The sequence below is a fragment of the Kryptolebias marmoratus genome, linkage group LG9 (assembly GCF_001649575.2).
Source record: "Kryptolebias marmoratus isolate JLee-2015 linkage group LG9, ASM164957v2, whole genome shotgun sequence".
In the NCBI taxonomy this organism is placed as follows: domain Eukaryota; kingdom Metazoa; phylum Chordata; class Actinopteri; order Cyprinodontiformes; family Rivulidae; genus Kryptolebias; species Kryptolebias marmoratus.
Genome location: NC_051438.1, coordinates 12,402,997 through 12,419,000, shown reverse-complemented (window position 1 = coordinate 12,419,000; position 16,004 = coordinate 12,402,997). Strand labels below are relative to the sequence as shown.

General features: G+C 39.1%; 1 protein-coding gene across 3 annotated transcripts in view; it reads left to right on the top strand.

Moving 5' to 3' along the window:
• Window positions 1-16,004, top strand: part of ctnna1 (catenin (cadherin-associated protein), alpha 1) — a 64,120-nt gene that overhangs the window by 30,262 nt on the left and 17,854 nt on the right. For all 3 annotated transcript variants that reach the window (XM_017426642.3, XM_017426643.3, XM_037977573.1), the window contains exons 8-14: window positions 2,410-2,490; window positions 2,773-2,925; window positions 7,402-7,494; window positions 8,197-8,353; window positions 8,989-9,189; window positions 11,262-11,413; window positions 15,414-15,518. In XM_017426642.3, coding sequence (XP_017282131.1) covers window positions 2,410-2,490; window positions 2,773-2,925; window positions 7,402-7,494; window positions 8,197-8,353; window positions 8,989-9,189; window positions 11,262-11,413; window positions 15,414-15,518 — 942 coding nt within the window. The remainder of the gene's footprint in view (window positions 1-2,409; window positions 2,491-2,772; window positions 2,926-7,401; window positions 7,495-8,196; window positions 8,354-8,988; window positions 9,190-11,261; window positions 11,414-15,413; window positions 15,519-16,004) is intronic.

Below are 16,004 nucleotides of genomic sequence, written 5' to 3'. Positions count from 1 at the left end.
ATTTGGGGTCTTTCATCATTTCACGCTTTATATATACATATACATATATTTTAATCCCCACAGAAATTTTCAGAAATTGTCCTGTGGTGTAATGGTTTTTTGTTGAAGTGAATATTACTAAATCTGTCCTAAAGGAGATGGATAGAGAGACTCACCTGAGTATCATAAAAGATGTGGCAGAGAAACTGCCTCTATAATGAGCACCTGAAGAAGTGCTTTGAACCCTCTGGTGTGGAAATGAAATATAGGCTAGACATGGATGAAATAGGATTGAACGAGGCTGGGCAAAGAGCTAAACCTCTCCGCAGCTCTGCATCCAGAGAACACAAAATCACAGGGGATTTGTGCTCTTGGCGCTCTCTGGCCCTTAACTATGTGCACAACCCGCCCGCCCCCACCCCAATGGGCAAAGGCCAGTGGGGGATGGGGCAGGTCAGTGCCACCACTATCCACGATGCTGCAGTTCATATAAACAGCCCTTGTTCCGTCCTCTACAGCCCTTTCATGTTCAGATTTTGCGCCTAAATTTACAAATTTCCAGATTGGGTGTGTCTCCCTTCCCTCCCAGGTCTTCATTCTCCCCTCCGTCTCTTCCCGTTTCCTGAAAGTTTTACAATTTCAGGTTAAGCTCGAGCAGTTGGCAGACTGTGATTGAGCATTTCTTTTTCTCTCAGTAGGGTGCTATGGTTAGAGCTGCGACTACTGTGCCACGCTTCATGGTGTGACTGCTGCCTATAGTGTTAAATGTTACTATACATAATTTACACAGCTAACCAGATGTACTTAATTGTGTTTCATTCAGCACACCTTCTCTTTGAAGAGAAGGACTGCGCATGCGGGGCAGAGATCCAACAATTTTTCAGTGTGTCTTTCCACTGGGGCTCAGTTGTAGTCACAGCTGCTTTTTATGTATGATCAAGCAATAGACCATCTCCATAGCACTGTGAATACATTTAAATGGATGTTCTTTTTTTTGTTTTTTGTTTTTTTTCTTAGTAGTTGTGCTTTTCCATTTTCAGGTTTCCAGAAATGGTGACCGAGCTGCCGTTTCCATTTCAAACATTGAGATCTGTGAAAATACTCCCATCAATCTCTAATGTTTCATGGCGGGAGCACATCATTTTGAAACGTTCTGCCACGATTGTCAGCCCGTCTGGCTTTCTGAAACATGTTGGACATGCTTCCGCTTGACAACGGCGTTCCAAAGTCACCTCTGTAGCTGCCCTTTGCTGTCACTCTTTTTCAGTCATGCACATCTTTTTATTAATTGGATGTAAGGGTGCCCGAAAGGGGCACCTTTCTGTAACTGCGTGTGACGGCGGTCTTAGTAGTTTTTGAGCAAGTAACATTCACATGTCACTTTGAACAACTTTGTATCCTGAACATATCGTGACATTACACTGCACCAATCACAGTCTGATAAATGAATGGCAGCAGTTGTCACAGGTGAAGTGGAAAAGGGTGGTTTTTTTTTTTTTTTTTTTTTTGAGCTGGTGGCAGGAGTACATAATGTTTTCCCCTCACACAGACCATGTATTACTGTCACCTTACAAAAAAAAAACAACACTCTTACTGTTAAAGTCTTGCTTGTCACCACCCACTGTTTGTTAGCCCCCCAATGTTTTTATACTATTAGGGAGCACATTTTGTTGTTTTGTACATAACAAAACCCAAAATAACAATGAAAAGGCTTAAGGAAATAATCTTTTTGGGGCAAAGTATCTATTATTCGGTAAATATCAGATGCAAGACTTGATTAAAACAGTTGAACAATAAATTTATTTTCCTATAGATTTGGTTAGAAAATAAATTATACATGTTGACTCAAAAACTTTGCATTACAAACTCTACCCTGCATCAGTTTTCCTTATATGGTTTAATAAAATGTATGGTGTTGTAGTGGGAGCATTTAGAAAACCTTTTGTTGCGCATGAATTATAGAGTAGTATTGATTAAATCAGTGTTTTTAAACTAAGCTCAGTGCCCTATTTCTACGTATGTTTTCAGTGTATTAAGATTTTAATTAAAACCGTTGGCCTTTGCTCCACGCTGCGCTTGTAGTCCGCGTTGAGTGCATTGTTTTTAATAAAACCATAATGAATACCTCAAACTTTTAAACAAGCTTCACGGGAGCTGTCAATTTTTCTTCTCTTCACACACCAACACCTTTTGTCCATGAATTTGGGAATCTTTTTTGTGTGTTTGCTTTTGCTTTTTCCTTGATGCATACAAACCCACCAGCATATTGTTTGTTGTTTGACATGGGAAGGGTTGGTTTGTTGATTGGTCTTGTATGCTGATAAGCTTACATCTCTTGCATTGAGATGAATGCTTTTTGAACCTCTTGACAAATGGGAAGCATAAATATGGCTGCACTGTAACACTCACCGTTTTCTCTTTATGTTTCAGGCGGGCAGGAAAGACAGGAGTGATGCTCTGAACACAGCCATTGACAGGATGACAAAGAAGACCAGAGATCTTCGCAGACAGGTTGGTTTATTGCAAGCTTTGACTTTTCGCCACTTTGTCCCCGACTCACTTTTGACCTTATTGCTCTCTGAACTTTTACTTCCAGGCATTAGCCACTAAAACAAACATTAGTTTGTGTTTTAGATGACTAGAAATCCTTTTGAAGCTGTGTTTTCTCTCGTTTGTACCCAAAGTGGGCTTTGTAGACAAAGGCAGTCCGCTATTTAAGAGATTCCACTAAACTTACAAAGGATTTGTCACTTTATTAGTGCACTTTTCATGTTTTTAATTCTTCCTTTACAGCTGCGCAAAGCTGTGATGGACCACGTCTCGGACTCTTTCCTGGAGACCAACGTTCCTCTCCTGGTTCTGATTGAAGCGGCCAAGAACGGCAACGAGAAGGAAGTGAAGGAATACGCACAGGTGTTCCGTGAGCATGCCAACAAGTTGATCGAGGTAATTAAAAAAAAAAGAAATTAACATGTTCAAATAAGAAGATTGAAAGGGTTTTGTAATCAGTGTTGGAAAGTCTTTATTCGATTAAAACAAAAATATATTAAATGTATTGAAATTCTTATACAAATAAGCCAGTCTTAAAATTTCCTAATACCACAAATACACCATAAATTATCAAAACAAAACCCTATCTTGAGAAGTTACAATAAAAACAATGTTTACAATGTTTTATTTCACTTGCAAAAGTAAATCTAGGACATCTAGAACAAACAGAACGTCGTACTGTGTTCTCAGCTGATAGTTTCCCATTGATGCAGTCATTTTTGATGAAGTGATGCGGTGATTTTTATTAATGCATGCTTTGTGAATGTTATCTGACACATATAAATGTTGCTTAAGGGGTTTAGCTTTATTAATGCGCGTCTGTATTGATATATGCTAATTAGAAATGTGCTAATTACCTTCCTATGGACCGCTGTTGTCACAGCTGATGTATAAGTGCTGTCAGTGATCCTGATACCAACCAATATTGCCATGATCAGAGCTCAAGAACTACATGTTGGATCAGGACATAATCGCTGTTGATGCTTTTGCGCATGTAGAGAAAATTCAGAGCAGCTGGATCAACTATGTAAATATGCTACTACATTTAACAAATGCTTTCTGCACCGCTTACTTTTGACCCTTTTTTTTTCCTCCCTGAAATTTCGCACCCATCTTTAGGCATTAGTCTTCTTCCAATTGGATCTTCTTTTTTTTTTTTTTTCAAATTATTTTTTTCATCCTTTTGTGTTTCTGTTTTAGGACTTCGGTATCACAGTAAGAGAATTTGCCCGAATGAAAACAAAACCAACACTTTAAAATGTGTTTTTTGCAGTTGCTCTTTATGGTTCTTTAAAGCATCATTTGCTGACATTTAGAAGTGACTTCTCCCTTTTTGGGTAAATGGCTGCGGGTGTCACTAGTTCGGCAAGTTCAATCAGGGCAGGGCAGCCGACTCATTCACCGGGGGAAACCGCTGATGCATTCGAGGGAAAAAGGGGCCCACATTTGGGAGCAGCTCCTAAAGGCCTGAGTGTCAGAAGTGACATTAGAGCATGACATTGGTGGACTTGGTTAATGCTTGTGTTCTACTTCTGGAAACACAATTAGATGGACTGCACAAAGAAAATAAGATACATTAGCAATTTGACATGCGTTCTGTTTAACGTCCATCTTAACAAACACTTAAAATCGTTTTTACATTAACTGGCTGCATTTTCCACTTGGTGGCTTTAAGAAATGAGAAGACAATCCCTGCAAGAACTTGTTGCCAGCTGAAACATAATTTATCAATGCAGTACTTTTCCAAGAGGAGGCTTAAAGCTATTTACTTGGTAAAATTCAGGTGGTGACCTTTTTATGGCCCGGCAGTGTTTGACTGGCGAAAGTACACAGTAGTGAAGGTACCTTCAGGATAAACCTTCCTTCAGAGCAAGCTAACATCCCTGTAGTTGGCTGAGAAATTGGCCATTCACAGCAACTGTTTGCCTTCACCTCTGACTGAACATGATTGACATTTCATCACAAATCATTGTGCAAAAATGGATATTGAGCTGTACTTTAAGCTGCTTGGGGGGGGGAAACTTGTTCCAGACAAAATATTTTATAAACTGTGTTGCAGTTTCTGGTGTAAAAGAAGGCAGTTGTGTTTTTATTTTTTATTTTATTTTTATCCTTCCTTTTTAATCACATAAGGCATGAATATGGTCCTCTGTTCGGGGACTGGACCAACTGATTTTATGTATCGTGTAATAATACAGGCAGTGCAAATGTAGGCCGACCAAATGCAAGTGGTAAACACTGTGGAGAAGTACACTATGAATAACTTTAAGTCTGAATGAAGGGAGCGAGGAAGAAACTGATTCTGTTTGACATGCAGTAAAATAAACTACAAGATAGCGACTATAGAGGGCGGGTCAGTCTGTTGTTTAGAAAAGAATATATTTGCCTCAAGTATGTGCCTTTTTTTTTTTTTTTTTTAATCAAACACTTGAAATGAAAAGTGACGGTCATAGAGATGTGCCGTTTGACAAGCAAACCAAAACTCTAATAAAATAAAATCAGCTGTGGAGAATGCATAATTAAATGGGGGCAATGCTTATCTATATTTCTTCTACTTTGGAATAAAATACTGGCTTAAGGCAGCTTTTTTTCTTTTTTCCCAAGCATTTTGACACAAGTCCATTTATCCTAATATAGCAAAACAATTTTTATTTTATGGTGAACTAACAAGAATGAAAGCACATAATTCCCAGTATCAACCGATAAGGGGCCACATTTTGTTCAATACGTTTTTAACTTTACACCCATACTTACAAAGAACATTTAAGAAACCAACAAATCCAAGTTGATATTTTAACCCTCAGATTAAGCTACAAAAACAAAAACATGTACTCATTTATTTTTAAGCGAGATTTATTTAACATGTTGAAATGAATACAGTTGGCTCCACTGATGTTGTGACTTATTGCCGTTTATTAAACGTGCGTAACGTTGGACTTGATGACACATCAGTGGCTGTTTCCCCTCAGTCAGAATAATGCTGAGTTAAACACAAGATGAATCATGTTCATTTTTTAAACTGGATGATGGCAATTCTGCTAAGCCTGTACACTTTGTTAGTTAAAACGTTTGCACTGTATGAGATCTAAAGTAAGAATTGAACGAGCCACTGTTGCTGCTCAATAACCTGGACTTGATAGTCACTCGTCTGAAACTTGAAATGGGTTGTTAAAGCAAGAAAAAAGATACTTAACCCGAGGAGGAGTTTGACTTGTTTGGCTCCTTCTGCTGCCTCTTTATGCTGAAATGACTGATTTCCCAGTAGCTCTCTGTTAAGAGTTAGTAAAAGCTTATGTGAAAGATCATCAAAGTATTAAAACAGGTCTCTCCATAAAGTGCCAGTTTTTTTTATTTTTGTTTTTTTTCCTGTCTTCTCTCTTCTTCTGTAGCCACACTCTCTCACCACTCCTCGTGGATTCGAGTGTTCACCCTGTGGTCTCTGATATAAACACACGCTGCATCACTATTCAAACAGACAATGTTTTAGTGCTTCACTGGTGCAGCTGAATAAACACTTCTCATCAGAAAAATTGCTCAGGAATTTAGAGGTTGTAGAATCGAGGAGCCCAAGGGAGCAGAGGATCTTTCATAATCTAAACCAGTTTACCACTTTTGCTGCCACCAAGGCATTCCTCTGCCAGCACTTGTAGGAGAAATGATTTTTTTATATTGAAGTCTAAAATTTTGGTTTGTCCCACATTTCTGTTTAATAACCGTTTTATCTATTAATTTTGATGTTCCCATTGTGTGATAAGTTAATCGCCTGTGGACTCATCCATTTCTATAAGTTGAAAATAAATGTATTTTCTCCTTTCTTTGACCAAGACAGAAAGTAGTTTAATAAAAAGTACATATTATCTGTTAAAATGAACATTCATTGTGAAAGTTAAGAATATTTAGATGTATTTGTTAATGTAGCTCTCTGACTTGTTCAGTATTGAAAGTTTTATTCTGCTTTTAATGTTCCTCCGTGGCCCAGATAAAAGTAAACTGATAAGACCCGAGTACCGACGACTGAAAATAGTTCCTGCTATAGTGTAGTAATGAATTTTTTTTTTTTTTTTTCATTTGAAAGTGATTACGTTTTAGCACATTCTCTGTCCATTGGATTATCCCATTTTGGCACAGTTCCTCATATCCCAGGCATTCTGTTTCAGCATTGTTGCCAGCACATCACAAACAACAAATGGGAATCTTGAAACTCGCTGACCTAAATTCATGTGAATTTGCGTAAATGCAAAAAAAAAAAAAAACACGTTTCCTCCAGCAGATGCAAGGAATCTAAGAAATGATTGTAAAGGAGCTCGATCTATTGGTCAGTACATAAAAACAAGCTCTAAAATTATAAAATGTTAGCAGGTGCAAGCAAGATTTTTTTTATTTTTTTGTGCTTCGCTCACTTCCTGCTTCTCATTCTGCTGCTCAGTTTGTGAAAGTGTCGAATGCTTGCCTCTCCGGGAGGGTGATGGCAATCTGGCAGCCTGGTTATTTAGTCACTGAGAATAACCATATCCTTGAGTAATCAGCCGAAACTTGCATTTGCATTTGGTGAAAGGTACCATTGTTTCAGGAAATAATTTGAGGCCTTATGTGTTCAATCAACAGCATAGCTTTTGTTTTTCTCCTCCTATTCTGGTTACCCCCTCTGTGCAAATCACACTGTATCATTTTTGCAGCTTTATGAATTAATCTGCAACATTGAGCTTGTTTTCTACAGGGATTAGCTATTTGGCTGAGCTGCTCTATTTTTGATCAATACCACTACACTTTAGTTTAATTATACATCTGTATGTTGCCTTTTGTTCCTTCATAATAGCTCTTTGTGCCACTTGCTATCTTTGGTGTATAAATAGATGTGTGTCCTCCATTCAGGTGGCCAACCTGGCATGCTCCATTTCCAACAATGAAGAGGGAGTAAAGCTGGTCCGCATGGCAGCGTCTCAACTGGAAACTATGTGCCCCCAGGTACCAAGATGTTAATACTTACTGTTCATCATATGCAATCCTTGTGGACATCTTTGATCATTTGCACCATGGTTTTTATAAAACTAGCATTAAAACTTTTTATTGTAAGCTGTACTTTAAGCTCACAGAGGCTCCCAGTTTCTGTAAAGTCACACCTTTCATTTTGGTTTAAACTGCTTCTCGCATTAGTCTTCTGGTAATTTGTCTCATTTTAAATAATTTGTAAATATAAGCTCTGTGTCAATTCAAGTATAAATTATTGATCTTGCTTACATTTTGATTTTAATTTTGAGGACAGTTTGTTTTATATTTGTGCATAACTTTGTGGCTCCTTTCCTTTCATCCTTTTTTAACTATTTAAAGAAAAAAACAACATTCTTCCAAATTTAAAATCTTGTATCAGAAATCCAGTCTTTGTTGTGATTTTATTGGGTATTTTTGGGGAGCAAAAACAGACCAACATTACATAAAACCATTTTATCCTCCATACATCTTCACTTTAAGCTTTGATAGCCACAGTTAAAGCTTTTCCCTCTCACAACATTCTGCTCTTCAAAGTCATCATCACTCTTAGGGATGAATTTGCTCCTTGACGTATCTCTAACATCGAGACAGGAGCTTTGTCCAATCAGCGCATGCTAATATTGTTGCTGGGGGCGACAGTGTAATTGAGCTTTAATGGCTGTAATTTGGCGATTACAGGTGATTAATGCAGCGCTGGCCCTCGCTGCCAAGCCCAACAGTAAGGTGGCTCAAGACAATATGGACGCATTCAAAGACCAGTGGGAGAAGCAGGTTCGCGTCCTGACTGATGCTGTTGACGACATAACATCGATTGATGACTTCCTTTCTGTGTCTGGTAAGCGGCATTGATCTACTTGTACATTCATGCTTTTCATACCTTTTCAGAAGAATTCATTGTTTTTATTATTTTCTATATTAATCTTATAAGTTTTGTTTTTTTAATCAACATTTTACAGCACGTAAAACCCATTCAAGGTAAAATGGCTGCCCAAGAAACCAATCCTGTTTGGGATCCACTGTAGAAAGGCAAATCATTATTAGTACATCTAAAACTGTCATCCTGTGATGTGTCAAAGCACACAAATAGTTTGCCAGACATGCCCTGTAAGAATTCTCATTAAGCATTATGTTGAGTGACTTTGCTCACCTCCACCCAAGGACAGACTGTAATTTACACAGAGGTCATTAGCATTTTACAGAGTTCCCATTAATAAGAAGTCAAAGAATTTGTCTTCAGCCCTCTTGAGTAATCCACCCTGTGGCCTTGTAAATTCAGAACTATTCAAACACAGAAAAGACTCTTAATAGCTTTACTTTGAATTTTCTTGGTTCCTGTCTACATATTTGATTGAAGTGGTGGTGGTGGGAGGTGCAATTTTAATGACTTTTTTTTTTTTTAGATGACACATTGGATTAAAAAGCAAATAAATCTATATTTACAGTACTAACTGTGTATTGCTTTGTCTCCAGAGAACCACATCTTGGAGGATGTGAATAAGTGTGTCATCGCTCTTCAAGAGAAAGATGTCGACGGTTTGGATCGCACTGCCGGGGCGATTCGAGGCCGCGCTGCCAGGGTCGTGCACGTGGTCACTTCTGAAATGGACAACTACGAGCCTGGTGTCTACACAGAGAAGGTTCTGGAGGCCACAAAACTCCTCACAGACACAGGTATCACAAACGTATATTCATGTGACGAACCGAAGAATGGAAATGTCGAATACTTTTAGTAGACGGCATCACAATTTATTGGAGAATGTTTGACTCACGTGATTTTTCAATGCAATTCTGCAAACGATAAGCTCATAGTTTAAAGCAGCAGGCCACATAAAACAAGAACGGTGATTCTTGTTTTCAAGACACCGCGTTGTGCTCCAGTGTGATGAAGAAAAGGGGTCAGACATGGTAAACCAATCTAATGTTCAGATTTTCTGTTCGTTTGCTGGTTGAGCTGTATGACTTGAGTAACGATGCATGGTGGATCATGGAAACATTTGTTCTCTGTGGGTTTGGTTCACTCACAGGAGATGTTGGAGACGAGAGGAGAAAAAAAAATGAACAGTTCATCACTAGAAGTCATCTTTTATCAAATTACCTGAAACAATCTCCATAGATTAGTAGTAGTCTTTTAGTCTTTTAACAAAGTCGCACCGAAATCTGCTTTGTTTAATCCTAGAACTCTGCACTTAATTTATTTTTTGGTGTTTCTTCCATTTAGAATTGATTTTCGTAAATTGTTCGGAGCAAAGCGGAGTAATTTTTTTTTTTTCCCCGCAGTTCCACTCTTCAGCATCTCACATCGTGTGACCCAGACTCTGACTCAGCAGCTGCACAGCAGTTGCTGTTCAGTTGTCAGATAGAATTGAATATCTTAACACAAGTTGAATCATCCAAGTCATTTTGTCCAAATAAAGTGGAGTATCATTAGCCAGCCAGCATGTATGAGCTGTGTTAGCTTCCATCACCGGCAAGCTAACATGACAGAACGATTTTTCGGTTGTCAGATTTGGAAAAGGCTCGGCCCTCTCCAGGGTGGGGGCCCATTAACAGTCAGGAAGTGCAGGCCGGTCATCATCTGAGGATTTTAGCTGGAGCTGAGAGAGGCAGTTAGACATTTTAGTTTATTTTTTAATGCCCCTTCCCACAATAAATCTTTGATTTTAAATCAAGAGATTTTCACAACACGAATCTGAATGAGTTCTTTTTATTGGGTTTTGTTATTAAATAACACAGGTAATTAAATGGAAGGTTTAGTTATTTGACAATGAAGGAAGCGTAATATTTCACACTGTTGGAGATTTTTGAAATTTTTGTAGATGACAGATTAAAAGCAAAGTATTGATTTACATCAGCTTGGTAATTAATTTACTTGGCTTTATGATCTTACTCCTATTAGCGTTGTTATTTTATGAGAATAGATTTAATTAATTTTCCTCTGAGAAGAGGTAGTCATTGTGAAATCTCTGCAGCCAGATTCCCGTGGTTTCTTTTTTTTTTTTCCCTTTAACATTTCTGTACAGAAGCCTCCGGGCTGTATGTGATTTTTGTAAGCTCAAAACAAAATCCTCTTTGTTGATGCGGCTGCGCTCCCGCCCTCTAAATTTGCATCCTGACATCCAGGCCTCTCCCATGAAGAAGCCGCTAAATCCCAAAAACTGAATTTGAAATAATGCAAATGAGAGGGAAAGGCCTCCAGAGCAGTTATCAAATTGTCATTGGGGCAAAATGCTCGCCCACTGGGACAGCTTTGTGAATCCTTCTGTTAGGAAGTCTTTCTGCTTCATCAGATTTCTGCCCTGAAGCAATGTGTTTCGTTTATGTGCAACCGTTTAGAGCAATAAGGCAAAAGTGCAAAATTCCAACTATTAAAGGGTGATTCAATCACTAAACCTATTAATCAAAATGCATTTAGCCCTTATTAATATCTTTGAGAAGGTCAGTTATAAAAATAATCTTTAATATAATGCCCTTATATTGCTTCTTGATGGTTTAAATTAAGTAGCTTTTCATAAGTTCAAAAATACCACAGAAGTAGATCTGAAAATCCAAGTCATGGAGAAACATCCTGGTTCTTTCACAAACCTGGTAGGTAGAGAGTGGGCTTACAAAGCGTGCTGTTCTGTCTTTTTAAAAGTTTTGATGCGACGCAAAGTTCATTCTGTGGTGTTTGTTTTTAAGTTCATTTTCTGTATGTTTTCAGTGAAATTTCCCTGACATTTATTTCCTCGCTCTCCGTTCCTCAGTGATGCCACGGTTCACGGAACAGCTCGAGTCTGCAGTGGAGGCCTTGAGTGCAAACCCCTCTCAGCCCGTGGATGAGAACGAGTTCATTGATGCATCTCGCCTTGTGTATGATGGCATTCGCGACATACGCAAGGCTGTCCTCATGATCAGAGTAAGTTTGCACACATTTCTTTTGCCTCCCCTGCCAGTCAGGCAACATGAAGATTTGTTTTTGTGTGGCAGCTTTGGCTTTTAATCAAAATCAAAAGGTACAACCTCCAGGAAGCTTTAGTGGCTAACATTCTGCTTTTGCAGAACATACAAAAAACAAAACCAAATAATAATAATAAAAAAAAAACAAGTGTAATGATTAGCACATTTTCCACATACAACAAAAGAGACAAAATTTTTTTTTGCTAATTGGTAAGACAAAAATGGAGAGGTGAACTGAAAAAAAAAATCACAATTAGAAGCTTTTTGTACCTTTTTTCTTTAGTGTTTGTCTATAATCAACTCCATACATTGTTTTTATGAGTCAGGTTCCATCTTCCTCTTATAGCAGTTCACACATCGGCTTTAATGGATGGAGATGATTTTCCAGCACCATCGTTAGTTAAGATTAATGAAGAGATTTTACTCGGCTACATATTTATTTACATGATAGTTGAGGTGACAATTTTCCGCCTATAAGCCTCATGTCCTTTATCATTTTTTATTCTGGGGTTAAGTTTTTGTTTCTTTATCCGTTTTCAAGGCGTGCCACTTTTACTTTTTGCGTTTTGATGCCTTCCCTGGTCTACTTCTTGTTCCAGTTTTCCAACCCCCCTCCTTCAGGTTTGTACTTGTTTCAAATTTTAGGCGCAGCAGAATGAGAACAGCCAACATCTTTTTGCCACACCTCCATGTTGACTTGCCATCTTGAAGGAGTTTCTGTGTTCCCCTCCATTGTTTCAAACTGACAGCCTTCTTGTCGGGGCCCTTGTTTCCTGTCAATCAACCAGGTGCCACAGCTTGTTAAAATCCAGAAGCGCTCTCTTTTAACTGCAGCCCCGTTTGCTTATTATAGACTTGTGCTGGTATTTTCTTTACAAAATTACATTTTTTTTTCCACCTCTCCCCCCCTAACCATCCAATGAAAATGTTGCCATGAACACCCAGATGTTAAATTTGAGGTTCAGCTTTTGACATGTTTTTTTTCTTTTCTTTTTAAACAGTTTAATCATCAATATTTTTGCTCCCGTACGTTTTTTGAGAGGCTGTAAATACCCCTTTACTCTAAAACATTCAACCCCTTAATCTTGGCAGAATCTCTCTGCACTCGGTGCTATTTTTAGTCGGAAACCAGAAACTTTATCAGCACATTCTTAGAAGCCCGTGATTAACTTTTCTCAGGGAAGAGCCGACCTAATTGACCAGGCATGCAATCTAGTTTAACAACAGCCTTAGATGTCTGTGGGTTAATGGCTTTTGCTTGAGTAGAACCATAACTGAGACAGATGGTAGTAGGGAGCCATTGAAGCATTTCTTTACAGGCTGACAATGAGCTGACAACAAAACCCTCTGCAGCTCTAAAGAGAAATGGATCGTCTTTTATAGCGTAACTAGTTTAGCTACTTGAAACTGCCATGTTATACAAAGTAAGTGCGTAATATGTAACCTAATTATGTATTAAATACTTGAAGTTACATTGTGTCGATCGTATTATGCAGTTCTTTGTTGCTATCAAGGCTTTAATCTTGTGAATTGGTATCATTAGTCTCGATCACATGTTCTGTGTTGGGCTCTAAAACTGTTTATTGGTTTCCATTATTTCTCCTACTCAGACATGGACAAAAACCAAATAAAAGTCGACCTATTATGTTTTTGCATTTGCATTATAATGAGCATCTGATTTAAGATGGACATTTTAATTAGTATTCCTTAGTTGTCCTGCAGCGCCTGAGAGCTACATTCAATTTCTATCTGCCCCAGCTCCACTCTTGTTATCCAGATTAAGCTATTAACACTGGGCTTATGGGCTTGGCTAAACACTACAGGGAGGAAGAGTGAGTATGTGTAAACGTGCATGTGTGTCGAAACTAACAGAGGATTAGTGGAAATGCTTTGCTCTATCAAAATGTCTCCATCAGATTGATTCTGCCATTAACTGGCAGCTTGGGAGAGAAAGCCATAACTCAAACTTCCTCCATTATCTTGAAGAAAGTTCCCGTGAGTCGAACAGGATTTCACAATCAAGTCTGAGGGGCGATCAAAGCTTTACCAGTAATTATTAAGCAGGAAATGACTCGGCTTTTCATCCTCGCAGTTGTAGTATTTCCAACTGCATGTTCTCTACAGTGTCTTTAATTGCTTTTCGTTACAAGGGTGGAGGTGCATTAAACACATTGATTTCTACCAAGAGGAAGCCTTTTACTCACTCGGCTGGAAATCAAGCGCAAAGTTTGTCAGATGCACGAAGCGCTTCGAACAAGCAGAGTCCAAACGGCTGCAAGACGACTTATCTCGAGGGCTTGTCCACACACACGCATGAAGAGCGTGGCCTAGCCTTAAATCAGAACAGACAAGTGTGTGTGTGTGGGGTGCTTTTTAAGATGGACATGTCTTTAACCTTTAAGTGGCTCACAGTCAGTCTGTGTTGGATGTCCCTTGGATATTTGAAAGGCAGGCGGAGTCCCCCCTCTCCACCTACAGCGACATCAGAGAATATGCCTCCGAGACATGGAACTGACTCCAAGTCAGGCAGCTGCTGACAGTCGGATACAGAGGGCAGCTGTCGTTACCTTATGATTTGTGTAGTGCAGCGCAGCCCAAGGTGATTTTTACTGGCTCCGTCCTAAAATAAAATAAAAAGGGAGGGGGGGTAAAAATCAGTTCAGTTCACTGAGGCGATGAGTAGGTTGTCACAAAAAGAATAACAATGGGGTAATACCGTTGAACGGGGCCTATCCGTATTTACAGCGGCACACAGAGATGCCGCACCGTCTCGTTTCCTGGCTCTGTAATAATACTGTAATTTCAGGTCTGCTCTCATTCTTCTCTTAATGATTGCACTTCACATAGCATCTGGTCTTATGTGCCTCACAGGTAATTTACGTGGATAAAATGGAATATTTCTCCTTTCAGATGCACAGCAGTGACACGGGCTGTTATTAAATGTGATTAGTGCATCTCACCATAGCATAAAAAAGTCCCGGCAAACTAACTGTAAAAGCATCGGTTTCAATGCGCTTTATTAATACGATCCAACAGCAGGTTATTGTTGTCAGTCTGTAGTGGTTTCCCACTGAATACCCGCCATGAGATATCATTTTCTAAACCTCCCACATTCCCAGGTTATCTGTTTTACAGGCCACAGCAGGTGATATCCCTGCCCCACTGAACAGCATTGTCTGGGTTGAAAGACATGCCCGAGCTTTGTATCTGAAACTATTCCCATATTCTGTCGAGGACAAGAGCATCACTACAGTTTCATAAAGGAGTATAAGGTCGTTCAGAGACCCTCAGCTATTTTTAGATATGAGGGCTCCGAATCCATTACAGTGGGGAGTCAGTTGGATAAGCACAAATGGAGGCACAGACGTGATAATGCACCTTTTTTTTGTCTACATCATTTTCCCTGCGCCTATATCTCTACTAAAAAACATTTTCCTGACCGCCTGTTACTTCCTTTTGCCTTAAGCATGACCTACTGAGATCAAATTTCATTCAAATGCAACCTATAGACGAAATGTTGCCCGCGGCTTGTTTTGTATTCATGGTCGGGGAGGTAAAGGATTAAAAACTAAGTAGCAAAATTCCAGAAGAACACAATTCAAGCCTCGCTCGTCTTTTTCCTCAGATGGCAGCGACAGATGGGCTTTTGAAGTGTTTTGCTCCCAATATGTTTCATACCAGCACGTACCTTCATTTTCCCACTCAAAATGCACAGGCAGCACATTACACTTGATTTACAAATTCATTTGGAGTTTACAGTATCTGTACCAAGCTATGAGAAGGGAGACATTTATCTTTCGCTGCCCAGGCTGGCGGCACCGAGGCATTTCTCACAGACAGTAAGCAGGTTTATTATTTAATGGTGGCTCACAGTGGTGTTGTATGCCAATATTATTTTATGTTCCCCACCCAAGTATAAAATACATTTTCTTACCTTGTTGTGCTTTATGTCATTAAAGACTCCAGAAGAATTGGACGACTCCGATTTTGAGACCGAAGATGCACGCAGCAAGACCAGTGTGCAGACGGAGGACGACCAGCTGATCAACGGACAGAGTGCACGGGTGAGTTCCACGTTGCTTTTCATAAACCTATTTATAAATGTAGCCTTTAAATTTGTAGCTATAAAATAACATTGACAGAAATGAATGTTCATACAGAGGAAACCTACTCATGAATAATTTGTTTCCAGTGGTGAAGGTGACCTTTCAGTGCTCTTCAGTTAAACGTTGTTCTGTGTTTACCTACAGGCTTATGTCTTTCACTTCTGTTATTTCAATCATTTCATAATGCCCTCCAGCTTAAGCAAATTTATGAGCAATGTTTGACAAAACTGTAAAAAGAAGAATCTTGTATAAGGAGCTTTATATTAAATATCTCCGTTTTTCTTCTTTTTAACTGTAAAAGCTCAGATCTTTTGAGCCAGTTTTGATGGTAATGCTGTCTGAGCCGTTGTGCTCCGATCAAACACTCCACCCCCATACTTACTGTTGATGGGCTGTGCACAGTTGGTTTGGCATCCTAATAGCTGATGTGACCAAAGTATTTGC